This window comes from Corvus cornix, chromosome 2, assembly GCF_000738735.6.
Source record: "Corvus cornix cornix isolate S_Up_H32 chromosome 2, ASM73873v5, whole genome shotgun sequence".
In the NCBI taxonomy this organism is placed as follows: domain Eukaryota; kingdom Metazoa; phylum Chordata; class Aves; order Passeriformes; family Corvidae; genus Corvus; species Corvus cornix.
The window spans coordinates 1,222,284-1,235,643 of NC_046333.1; the positions used below are offsets into that span (position 1 = coordinate 1,222,284).

Genomic DNA, 13,360 nt, shown 5'->3' on the forward strand with positions numbered 1-13,360 from the left:
ATGGAGGAAGCTGATTCCTGGATTTGCCAGGGGGAGCTTGGGCATCCATGGCTTTTCCCAAAGGAATTGCTGTGTTTGGAATTGCATGCGGGATCTGGGAACATCCTGGTGGATCAGGGATGAGCCTTCAGAGCTGTGCCCAAGCTCTGTTTGAATTCCTGGACTCAACATCCCAAATTCTTTTCCCTTGGAATAAAGAAGCGAGCTGAGCTAAAAACCTGGGATAACTCAGGATAACTCGGGATAACTCGGGAGCAGGGAGAGGGAATCCACAAACCTTCCTTTGGCTTCACTACAATTTGGGATACAGGGAAACATCCCAGCCATGGTGTGAGGCCGGACATGCCAAAATTCCCACAGGAGGAGTGGGAATATGTGGGAATTTTCCATGGGAAGAGGGCTCAGGGGTCCTGTGGAGGAGCTGGTCTCTCCTCACAGCTGATCCTTGATCCAGCCTTTTCCATGGAAGCTGGAAGGATGGGACATTTCCCTGGGGCTCTGGAGCTCATCCTGGCACCCAATCCCATTCTGGTTTCTTGGATTTCTGGGATTAAACAGAGCAACCCCACACCCGAGTGTCCCAGCTGGACACGGAGTTCTGTGTTTCCCACAGGATTCTCCCGGATATCAGAGGCTCCCAGGGACCTGGATTTGGAGAGGGAAAAGGCAGGAAAAGGGACCGGCCCGGGGCTGTCCCCAAAGCGGTGTCCCAGTCCTGCTGAGCTTTCCCAGGAATGCAAATCCCTGTTCCTGGCCTTCTCCTGGAAAGGTTCAGCTTTGCCGGGAGCTGGGGAAAGGGGGAGGAGGCAGCTCCTGGGAGCATCCAGAGGGGGATCCCCGATCCAGAGCTCGGGAAGATGAGCCTGGCAGGGAAGCAGCTGCGGCTCCACAGCCTCGGGATCCTGCCAGAACAAAGAGCAGCGCTCGGGATTCCCGGGAATTCCACACGGGAATTCGCTCCTGCCTCGCCGGGAGGGAGGGAGGGAGGGAAGCACCGCCTGCTCCCTGCGCCGCTCCCAAATCCCAGTGCTCACATCCCAAATCCCTGTGCTCCCATCCCAAATCCCCGGTGCTCATATCCCAAATCCCGGTGCTCACATCCCAAATCCCCGGTGCTCATATCCCAAATATTCTGTGTTCCCATCCCAAATCCTGGGCGTTCCCATCCCAAATCCCGGTGCTCATATCCCAAATCCCGGTGCTCCCATCCCAAATCCCCAGTGCTCACATCCTGAATATTCAGTGCTCCCATCCCAAATCCCGGTGCTCCCATCCCAAATCCCTGGTGCTCATGCGGCACTTGCTCCCGGAATTTGGGCCAGGATTGGGGGGATACAAATTCCCAGGGAAATGCCGGTGAAACAGCATCAGAACTGGAAGTTTTCCAGGCATCTGCTCTGGAGAAACAGGGAAACGGGAAAAGAGAAGGAAGAGGAAAGGGCAGGAATATTTTCCAAAGCCTTTCGGGCGTGTCCCCTCTGGAGCAGTTGCGCAGCGTCATTCCCAGTTATCCCAGATTATCCCGGGAAGCTCCTCTCTCCTCCCTGCATTTTATCCCTGTTCCTGGCGTGCTCTGAGTGGCCTGGGGATCCTGGGATGGAAGTTTTCCATGCGAAAGGATTCCTAGGAAGTCTTTGGAGACAGCTCCTCCCTGCTTCCCCATTCCCAGCCCAGGAAAATCCACCCTGGAGCCGGAGCCGGGTCTTTCCCGGCTTTTGCACTATTTGGGATTGGCCGTAGATGGCAGCAAATGTCTCGCAGCTTCCCGCTGAGTTGGCTGCAGCCGGGAAAATTCCCGCATCCCGGAAAATTCCCGCATCCCTCTGCTGTGCGGGAATGGGCCCTTCTCCAAAGGGAGCGGGAGCGCAGGTGGGATCAGAGCTGCTCCCATCCCGGGATCTCCAGAGAAGCATCTCCTGCGGGATCCAGCTCCTGGATCCTGGGATGAACTGGGGGATGTGGAGGGAGCGAAGCCTGGGGAGAGCCTTGGGAATGGTCCTGGAGCTGATCCAGGAGGGATCCTCCTGCAGGGACAGGACAAGGAGCAGCAGCTTTAAACTGAAAAAGGGGAGATTTGAATTGGGATCTTGGGAATTGGGAATTGCTGGCTGGGAGGGTGGGGAGGGGCTGGGCTGGAATTCCCAGAGAATCTGTGGCTGCCCCTGGATCCCTGTGCACATCTGGGGTTGGAAATGGTCCTTTCCAATCCTCAAGGTCCTTTCCAACCCTGACCATTCCGTGATCTTCCCTTGCAACTCCAACTTCCCAAAATCTTGGAATATTTTGGAAAACTTGGAATCCATCTGACTTTAAACCCGGTCAGAGTCTGGAAAATCCCCCAGGAGTGAGGGGAGAGAAACGGAATCGTTGGGGACCTTGAGAGCTTCAAGTTCCAACTTGCGCTGGGCTTTATTACCCAGAGAGGCACCCAGAGTCCAGCTTGGAGATAAACTGGAATTCCCTGCATCCATTGTTTACGCACGGATCTGTTGGCACGGGCTATTCCGAGACACAAAACCTCCAGACGGAATTCCCGCCGTTATTCCAGCACAAAGCCCATTTCTCGCGGATGAGATCCCCATCTCTTTTTCGGGAGGCATCCAATCTATTTTTTTCTTTTTCGGCTGCAGAGGAGTCTGTGCTAAATTTAAGGCCCAGACAGGAGTAAATCCATCATCCCAAAGTCACGGGCCTGGGTGTGCCCCGAAATTCCCAGTGCCGCTCCGAGCGTTTCTAACTGGGGCACCAGTAACGTGATATCCGCACGTGCTGGGAGCCGGATCCGTCGCGATATTCCTGGGTACAAACCCCGGACTGTGGCTGTGGGATTCTCGAGCGGGCTCTCGGTAAGGGATCCTTCCCCAGCTGACGTCAGCGGGGCGGCTCGATTTCCACCGGCCGAAATTCCAGGTCTTTTTGCCGTGTCTCGGAGGGGCTGGGGATGCTGGGAGAATTTGCGTCATTCCCGCTGTGGTAGGGTTTGGAAAATAGCACTGAGGGCTGGAAAGAAATGCAGCCCTGCTTTTGCCAGCTCCAGGATGAGGAGCACAAAGGGAACATGCCAATGGATGTTGGGGTTCTATGCGCTCCGGATTTGTTGGGTTTGGATAACTCCGAATCAGACCTGGGAATGTGAGGCTTAAATGTCCTTTTTCCCTTTGGTTTTAAGCTGAAGGAGGGTGGATTGAGATTGGATTTGGGGAAAGAATTGCTGGCTGGGAGGGTGGGGAGGGGCTGGGCTGGAATTGCCAGAGAAGCTGTGGCTGCCCCTGGATCCCTGGCAGTGCCCAAGGCCAGGTTTGGAGCGCCCTGGGATAGTGGGAGGCGTCCTTGTCCATGGCAGGGATGGAATTGGATGATCCTTAAGGTCCTTTCCATCCCAACCTATTCCATGATTCCCTGATGTGTGACAGCCAGTCCAGCTTCAGCCGGGACTGGGGTGACTAAATCAGGGTCAGTTTGTCCTGGGAATGACCAAGGGATTGAGGGACACCTCTGGATCTCTGGTGGGATGCGGCTGGAAGGATTCTCCTCCCAATGATGGAATGAACCCGGGGAGAAATCCCATTGTCAGGGTATCCCTGATGTCTGAGAAAAGTGGGATGAACCAAGCTCAGCAATGACCAGGAAAGCCCAGCTTTGGTGTCGGAGCTGGGATAGTCTGGCCTAAAGTCCGAACAACACGGATAGAGGTGGGAAGTCGGGATCACGGGATGTTGTGGATGGGCAGGGCAGGGAGGGTCTCCTAGGGAATGAGGTGACCCCAAAAAAGTGGAGTGGTCCCCTGGGAATGGCTGGGAAGGCTCAGCTCAGGGAATTGGCACTTAAACCCAGCCCAGGGAGAGCAAGGGCTTGGGCTGGTCGGGACAACTTCAATGCATCCTGTTTCCCAAAAAAAAAAAAAAAAAAAAAAAAAAAAAAAAATAGGGAATGGCCTTTTCCAGCACACAGGCAGAGCTCCTGGCAGCATCTTCACAGCTGTGCCCAAAATTCCCAATCGGAATAGTCACAATTACGAATATTCCCTGATGGCAGAGCTGGGAGATTTCCAGAGCCAGAAAAACTTATTCCTTTCCCCTCTGATTTCCAGAGTTTTCCTTCTCTTGTTTTCTGATGGAAAATCCCGGTTCACCTGCAGGGGAGCAGCGCAGGAGGCACCTGCCTGGCTCGGGTTTCCTTTCCCAGTATTTCCATGTCATCCTGATCCCAGAGTCACAGAATTCCAGACTGGTTGGAGTTGGAAGGGACCTTAAAGACCATTCCCAACCCCATGGGCAGGGAACCTTCCACCATCCCAAGCCTCATCCTTGGACACTTCCAGGGATGGGGCATCCCATGAGTCCAGCTCGGGTCTCACCTTCCCCCAGCCCCCCGACATCCCCATGATTCCTATGGAATTCTTTTCCCTCTGTTTCTTGTTGACAGCCAGGTGGAGCCTCCAAAGCAGGATGTGAGCAGTGGCTGTCGGAATCCCTGCGCCAACCTCATCCCAAAAAACCCCTGTTTTCGTCCAGACAAAAACTCATTGCTTGTTTTACGGGCTTGTGGATGGGCCTTGTCTTGGAACCCAAAGGGAATTTCTGGAAAAGCTTTCAGCTGGGACGGTGAAATACAGGCAGATATTTTTAGTGCGGGGTTGTTGTTGGGGTTTTTTTTCCTTCCCATAAATCATGAGGATCTGCCTTTGTCCGTGCTGAAAAGGTCACGGGTAGCCGGGAATTTTGGCTGTGCCGGAGGGATCAGCACATCCTTAGTCCTGGAAAAGGTGATGGAATCTCAGGTGGGGGGTCCCCATCACTTGGTGATTAATGAGTGGCTTTTTTAGGGAAAGCAGCAGCAGCAGGAAATAAATCCCAGCTCCCGCCAGGTGATCCATGATTCCCACCGCAGAGCTCTGGCTCCGGCAGGGAGCACTTGGAAGCAAAACTCGGTTGCAACACTTTTAAGGAGGCCGTGGCTTATCAGGAACATCTGTCCCTGCCTAAGCCGGGCTGTTGGCTTTATAAAGCCTGAGTTACCAGGGAAAAGCCAGGGAACTGGGAAGAGCAGTTCTGGGAACGACCCGTGGAGAGGGTGCCGAGGAGCGGCAGGAAGGCGAGCGAGCCCCGTTGGGTGGCGGAGCCGCTCCCTGTGAGCTCATCCCGGGCTCCCTTTACGGCCTCCCAGGGAAAAGAGGCACTTTTAGGGAATGATTTAGGGAATGATTCATGGCGCTGTTTACGTGTCTGGCTTAGGAGGAGATAAATCACTCCTGGCACTGCAGGCACCGCCGGCTCCAACAAAGCGAACCCTGCTGGGATCCGCTTGGGATTTCATTTGGGATTTCATTCGGGATTAAACTCCTCTCGCCTCCAGCGGCGTGTGGCCCCAGCCCAGCAGCAGAGCAGGGATGGGGCTCATCCCATATCCAGGGATAATCTGGAGGGAAGGAATGGGGCAGCCCATGGGTCTGGGTGCTGCTCCAGAGCCAGAGGGGTCCCCCAGCCATCACTCATCCCAGCAGGAATACAAATCCCAGATATTTTTAGCAGATCTGGGCCGGCACAGACGCAACCCGAGGTGCCCAGTTCCAGTGGGACGTGCACGGATCAGCTGGATCCTCCCAAAACGGGACTTTAAAAAGGCTTTGGGCCATTTGGACTTGTCTGATATTTTTGATACGATTCCAAACACAGTTACAACTGGGAAGACAAGTGTGGAAGGGATAGAGGAAGGGTTAGATGGGATATTGGGAAGGAATTCCTGGCTGTGGGGGTGGTGAGGGACTGGAATGGAATTCCCAGAGAAGCTGGGGCTGCTCCTGGATCCCTGGAAGTGTCCAAGGCCAAGTTGGACACTGGGGCTTGGAGCAGCCTGGGATAGTGGGAGGTGTCCCTGCCCACGGAATGGGGTGATGTTGGATGATCCTTCAGGTCCTTTCCAACCCAAACCATTCCCTGATTCCATGATTCAGCAGTAGGATGTGTTATTTCCTCTAATAATCTCCCTCACCCCACTCCTTTATTCCATGCTTTCCATGGAGATCTGTCTCAGCCTGGCTTTCCTTGTGTTTATGGATAGTCTGGGACAGCAGCGTGCCCCGGAATTTGGGTCCCTGATGGATCGGGAGAGCGCTGACTCATGGAGCAAAGGCGTCACCACCTGCAGCCTTGAGTCTCACAGGGAAACATCCAGGGGATTTTCCAAGCAAATCCAACAGGGAGGCAAAAATAAGAAACCTTCAGGGACTGACCAGACTGAGGCATCTGTTGTTCCAAGAGATGGATGGAAACCAGGAGCTGGAGTCAGGCTGGGAATCTGAAGAGACAGGAAGTGGCCAAGGCCAGGTTGGACGGGGCTTGGAGCATCCCGGACTAGTGGGAATTGTCCCTGAGGTGGCACTGGATGATCCATAAGGTCCCTTCCGACCCAAACCATTCCATGCTGGTGCCGGATGTTTGGATTCTCCAACACGAACCCGCAGCACCTTTCCCAAATGGGATTCCCTGCACGTGGCTGGGATTCCTGCCCTGGATAAGATCCATAACCGGGATCCTTCCCGACCTTGGCCAGGGAACCGCCCGTATGACACCAGCCTTGCCTGGGTGACATCCAGCCCTGGAGGTGACCCCTCCCACCCCAAATCCTTCTTTTCCTGCCCCGACAGCCAAATTTCCGGGATATGGAGCTCATTGGCGTCAATGGATGGGCACAGGCCCACCCCCACCACGGCAGCTCCCATCCTGAGGCACAATTCCCTGCCCAATCCATGCTGGAATGCGTCCCTGCCGTCCCCGGTGTCTCCTGGGCCGTGCCCTCAGTCCTGGCCGTGCTGCCCAGCGTGTCCCACGCAGATGATCCGAGGATGATCCCGAGGGAGCAGCTGTTGGCACTGGGAGCTCTCCGGGGTTTCCCCGCTCCCAGCCGTGGCTCCTGGCACACACGGAGCAGCGGGAATGTGGCCTGGAGCCCACAGTGTTCCACGGCCTTGGCACAGCGTTCCCAGGGCACGGATTCCGCGTCTCCCTGCGGTCCAATCCCACCAGCAGCCGTGGGCTGGCAGGAGTCAATCCCAAATCCCTGCTGGGGCAGCGGGGAGGGATGTGGGATTGACCATTCCGGCAGAAATATCTCGGGAGCATCCCCCAAGCCCCTTTAGGGCCATCAAGGATGGGAAGGGGGAGTTTTGCTTCCAGCTAGATTTCTCTGGATGGAAGAAGGGAGGGCTGCTCCAGGTCTGTGCCTCTGGACAAGGGAATTGCTGGGATGAGGGTGCAGCTGGATGTTGGAGCAAATGCTCCAGGGAAAGGAGCAGGTTATCCTGACCTGAAGGGTTTGTGGTATCCCAGGACTCCGAGCTGCAGCAGGGAAGTTGTGCCAAGATTTTGCCTCTCTCCCCAAATTCCTGAGCTGCCTGAGGCCACGGAGTGATCCTGTGTTGATTCCTGGTCAGGGCTGCTGGAAGGTGAGGAGTTGGTGTTTTTGAAGGACGAAAAACCAGGGAAATGGAAAAAAAAAAAGGGGAAAAAAGGAATCAATTCCAGCATGATCCGGAGCAGCTGTTTTGGGAATTCAGTAGAACCTTTGGATAATTTGCCCATGGGAAAGCTGGAGTCTCCAAGCCACGGGAGTCAGGAATTACCTTCAGCTGCCATGGAAGCACCGGGAGCAATCCCAAATTTCTCAGAATTTCTCACAGATCCGCTTGTCCAGCTTAAATTTAATCCTGCCTTGGTCTAGGTCTAGTCCTTGATCTCGAGCGTAGCTGAGTTAGGCTTGGCTCGTTTCATGGAAGTTATGGAGAAGTGGGGATGTCTCCAGCTAGGCCAGGCCTTCTCCAGACCAGAGGGGAGAACAGGATGGGATTCATGGGAATATCGGAGACAATTGGCTTGGGATTAATCATTCCTGAAGCGCGGAATGCGAGGGGTGTTGTTTGTGATCCAGGAACAGAATTCCGATCCCTGCTGATCCCTCTGCACCAGCTCCATGCTCTGACCCCTGGGAAGGACATCCCTGTCGGAAGTTGATTTTTCCATAGCTCAGCTCTTGGGTCCCACCTCGTTTGCCCCAGGGGTGGAAAGTGGGAAATCCTTTGGGAGAGACAAATGTTCTCCCTAAATTCCTGTTCCTGGAAAGGCACCGTAAATCTCAGTTCTCCTGGATAAATGGCTGGTGCTGACTGCAAACTGTGGATTCTCAATCCTTGGAAGTGTCCAAGGCCAGGCTGGACAGGGCTTGGAGCACCCTGGGATGGTGGAAAATGTCCCTGCCCAGGGGTTGGAATGGGATGATCCTTAAGGTCCATTCCATCCCAAACCATTCCAGAATCATTTTCCCTTTCACCTTCCCAGCTACTACCCGGTGCTCTCCCAGCAGATCCCGGCATTCCTTGCCCTCAATCCCAACAAATCCGTTTGCCTGGAGCTGCTTTTTGAGCTGCTGCCAGGGAAGCGGCACAGAAAGGACCTCGTTCTTCCCGAAAATGGGGCCCATAAACGAGGATGAGCGGGACCTCACCGGGGACGTTTGGGGTTTGCTTTCGTGGCTGGGACATCGGCCAGGGAATGGAAATTCCAGAGGACATCCTCATCCTACCCCGCGGGCTCTGGAGGGGCAAGGAAAGGGAGGAAAAAGGGATCCAAAAGAATTTTACAGCCTCGGGATAAAGTCGTTGTGTCCCCTTCCCTTTGGCATTTCTGCTTTCTCCGGACACGGAGGGAAAAGCGACATTCCCAGACCTTTTCCCCAAGAGTAACTTTTATTTTCCAGCAAAACCCAGCACTGGGAAGAGGGGAGGGGATGATTGAGCAAGAGGAGCAGGTGGGATTTGATTGGAAAACTGGGAAGCGCAGGGAGGAGCCTCCATCCCTTCCAGGTGCTCTGGGGTGGGATTGCAGGAATGAAGGGAAAAGCTGCGCCTGTGAAGCCCCCGGGCTCCCGCATCCCTCGGGATAAAGCTATTCCTTGGAAAAACTGAACGCCAAGAAACTCAGCGCAGGAATTTCTGCAGAGGAAATTTAGGGAAAGCTGATTTAAAGGGATTTGCTGGCAGCTTTTAGAGGGATTTTTAGAGGGATTAAGTCTTCAGGGACAGGATAACCTCGACCTCTTCCTCCAAAACAGCTGGATTTGGGAGCTGGACATGTCTGGGACAGTTTCTGCCTTCCCTTGGATGCTCCTCTTGCTCCCACAATTCCCATCGGCAAAAACTCCTCCTCAAAAATCCTTCCAGGGCTCCTGAGTGGCCAATTAATGGGAAAAAAAAAAACCAACCCAAAAAGGCTGATCCAAGTTATTCCAGGTGTTGGTTTGAGGATGGAATAAATTCCAGCTGCTCTGGGCAGGTAGAGACTGTAAGAGGAGCTCTGACGGAATAGCTCAGCTTGGTGAATCCCATCCTGGATATTCCCAGTTTTCTCTCAAGGCAGGGAGTACTGGGAAAAATAGATCCTTATATTTATTCCTTTCTCTTGGTTAAAGGTGTTCTTCAGGATGAGAGATTTTTTTGGGGGGATAAAAAGGCGAAGGCTCGTGGGAATTGGAAAAAAAATCAGTGGAATGGGAAATGTTATAGATGGGAATCTTGAGGAGTTTTTGGCTCTGGGATTCACTGGGATGAAAAATTCCTTTTATTTCCTTTTTTCATTGTCCTGAGCAGCAAGTGCAGGGAATTCCTGGAATAAACGGTGCTGGACTGGAGGAAATCCTGGATATTAATGTGGATTTTGGGATTCTCAGCGTGGCACAGGGGGTCTGTGGCCTTAAAAAGAGAGGAAATCCATGGATATTGATGAAATTATCCCTTTTGGGCCAATTTTCCATCCTAGCCCAGTTCCAGGAGGTGACACTTGAGGGGTCAGCAGCAGTTTAGGACATTCCTGGCCCTGGAATGTGCATCCAGAGTCCGGATTTTCCCAGCTCCTGCTGGATTTGGGCTTTGCTCATTTGTCTGATCCTGGTTTGGATCTCCTGGTGGGATTTGTTGGGATTTTTTTTAGTCCTTGTTCTTTTTGAGTCTAAAATCCTGCAAATTAGGGATGAATTTCCCTCCTTTCTCCATATCCTATGGACGTCTCATCCTGGCACCTCCATCCCTGTTTTCCTTCCATCCCAAGGGATCCAAATCCCCCCCAAAGCAGCGGCTGCTTCACTCCCAGCACTTCCCACTCATTCCCAAATCCTTCAGCCCCACTGAAGGGCACTCCTGGAGGTGAAGCCACTTCTTTTGGTGCCTGGGAATCTCCAGATTCCCAAAGATCGGCACAAATGATCCCTAATGGTTTTAGCAAGGCCGCCCCCTGGCATGTTTTGGGATCAGGTGTTGGGATTGTTTTTCCAAGGGAAAGCTTTGCCCAGCCAGAGCCAAATGTGCCTTGGATCAGGAAGGCATCGCGAGGAAAACATTCCCGTGGATTCCTTTAACCTTGGACAGCCAGGCTGGGAGGAGGAGCAGGGAAGCTCTGCATTCCAATCAGGAGATCCAGGGCAGGAAAATCCGAGGAAAATCAGGAAAATGTGGTGTCAGGGAATTAAAATTCCTCCAGCAGCTGGAAGCTCCAGAGGTGCTCCGGGTTTTCCAGCTCTGGGTGTTTGTGCTGTCCCACCTGCTGTCCCTTGATCCCAAATCTGAGGATTCCAGGGTTGGATAATCCTCAGTCCCTGGGGATCTTTCAGCCCCATGGAGGCACTGAAATGTCCCCACGAGGAGTTGGGACAGAGGGAATGACAAATTCCAGACCCCCAGCTCCCAGCCTGGATGTTTAATGGGATTTATCCAGCACCATTCCGTCGTTTTCCTAACAGCTTTTGAGAACTGATGTCTTCAAATCCCAGGATTTAGTGAAAATCTCTGTTTTAATCCATAAATTTATAAACTTATTCGCGTTCACATTTCAACCCCTTTGGCCGAGGGGAAACTCACAAAGTCAGGCCCTAAATGGATTTTTTTATCCTTTAGACCATTTTTTGGGAGGAGAGGAGGGAGTGTGGGGTTGGTTTTGGTGGAGTTTTTTTAAGGATCAGGCAGGTTTAGGAAATTAAACCTGAGCTGAGCTCGGAGCTCTGCCCCTGCCCAGCTCCAGGCCCAGCACTTGGAGATTTTTCCCTTTTATTTCTGGGAACTGAAATGGGTTTTCTGTGCATCCCTCCAAGCACAGCCAGAGGAGCCGAGGGCTGAGCGTGCTTGGGATGAATCGCTCGGAATTCCTGAGGTCCCATCCCTCTAAATCCAGCCTAACTCCTCCAGCTTTGGCGGAATCGCTCCGGCTTTGTACAGATCCGAACGCCAGCAGGAGCTGACCCCGAGCTTTTCTGTTCCCAATCCAAGCTGAAACGAGGGATGGTGCCTTAAATGCGGACAGGCCAAACATCTGGGAAGGGCTGGAGTTGTTCCCATTAACGTGGACGCGGTTTGGAAGCGACTCCCGCGTGTGAAGGGTTTCGAGCCTGGATTTGTTCCAAGGACACGAAAACCCAACTCCTGTTTGACTCCCAGCCCCTTATCAGATTGAACTCCACAGCTGCAAGTCCATTGCCCCCAGTTCCTCTCCCTGGGAGCCCGCTGGGAACTCGCATCCCGGTTTATTTGGGAGCTGGGATTCATTAACCCTCGTTATGTCTTTCGGAGGGAGTTTTTGTCGGGAGTTAATTGGCCCTCAGCTGGTTCCTGTTACCGGCTTGGCAAAGGGAATGAGCTTGAAAGGAGGGAAGGAACCTGGGTTCGGGGTAGGGATGTCTTGGGGAGTGCAGGGAAATCATGGAATAGCTGGGTTGGGTTGGAAGGGATCCAAAGGATCATCCCATTCCCACCCTGCCATGGGCAGGGACACCTCCCACTATCCCAGGCTGCTCCAGCCTGGCCTTGGGCACTTCCAGCGATCCAGGGGCAGCCCCAGCTGCTCTGGGAATTCCAGCCCAGCCCCTCCCCACCCTCCCAGCCAGCAATTCCTTCCCAATATCCCACCCGAATCCCGTTTTCCAGTCCTGTCCCTCCAGGCCTTGTCCCCAGTCCCTCTGCAGCTCTCCTGGAGCCCCTTTGGGCCCTGCAAGGGGCTCGGAGCTCTCCCTGGAGCAGAGGGTGGGAGACGCTGTCAGCTCCCAGCCCTGCCTGGGGCAGGCCCCTCCACACATTCCTGGGATTCAGGCAGGATTTTATGGAGCCTGATGCCTGTGGATGGAACCTCCGTGCCGAGGAGGAAGCAGCAAGGGAGGTTGTAATTCCTAAGAGGAGAGGAGTCCTTGACATAAATTAGTTACTAGGAATGTTTTCCTCCTGGATTATCAGCCTCATCCCTGCAATCCAGGATGCTCCATCCCAGAATTTCCCCCGTGCAGCCTCATCCCTGCAATCCGGGATTCTCCATCCCAGAATTCCCGCTTCCACGTGCGAATGTGTGCGACAGGAGCACTCCCAGCCCGTGCTTCCGTCGCCACATCCATGGATGATAATTCCACAGAGCTCCTTGGGACACAACTGCAGAGCAAACCGGGATTCCCAGGGCGAGGCTGAGGAAATCATGGATGCACAGGAGGGTTTGGAACTGGAATTTCACCTCTCTGTCCCCTCCTTGCAGGTGGATGCCGACGATGTCATCACCAAGGAGGAGCAGATCTTCCTCCTGCTGAAGGCCAAGGCCAAGTGCGAGCGCCACCTCAAAGCCAAGGTGCCCAAGGTGCACGGTGAGTGTTCCCAAATTCCGGGCTGGAGCTGGATCCATCCCTGCTCCACCCCCAGCCCTTCCCTCAGCCCCACTCGCAGAGCTCGGAGCAGGGAGGCAGCTGGAGGACCCCAAAGCGTTGGTTTTTCAGGATAGGCCATGGAGAGGAGGTTCCAGCGCGAGGGGTTGGAAAGCGAAGTTGTCCCAGACTTGTTCTGCTCCAGGATTCCAAATGCCGAGGGTTCAGGAGGATGAGGAAGCTGTGGAGTTACAGCCCTGATCTCGCAGGAGAGAGCATCAACCACCAGCTTTCTTGGGATCACAGAGTTCCAGAATGGTTTGGGATGGAAGGGACCTTAAAGATCCCATCCCACGGGCAGGGACACCTCCCACTGTCCCAGGCTGCTCCCAGCCCCAATGTCCAGCCTGGCCTTGGGCACTGCCAGGGATCCAGGGGCAGCCCCAGCTGCTCTGGCAATTCCAGCCCAGCCCCTCCCCACCCTCCCAGCCAGCAATTCCCAATTCCCAATCTCCCATCCAGCCCTGCCCTCTGGCACTGGGAAGCCATTCCCTGGCTCCTGTCCCTCCAGGCCTTGTCCCCAGTCCCTCTGCAGCTCTCCTGGAGCCCCTTTAGGCCCTGCCAGGGGCTCGGAGCTCTCCCTGTGTCCTTCCCTTCTCCAGGTGAACATTCCCAGCTCTCCCAGCCTGGCTCCAGAGGGGCT

The 13,360-nt window shown here is 54.2% G+C and overlaps 1 protein-coding gene across 1 annotated transcript in view; it reads left to right on the forward strand.

Moving 5' to 3' along the window:
* Positions 1 to 13,360, forward strand: part of PTH1R (parathyroid hormone 1 receptor) — a 77,257-nt gene that overhangs the window by 20,148 nt on the left and 43,749 nt on the right. Inside the window, exon 2 of the mRNA XM_039548332.1 lies at positions 12,555 to 12,660. Coding sequence (XP_039404266.1) covers positions 12,555 to 12,660 — 106 coding nt within the window. The remainder of the gene's footprint in view (positions 1 to 12,554; positions 12,661 to 13,360) is intronic.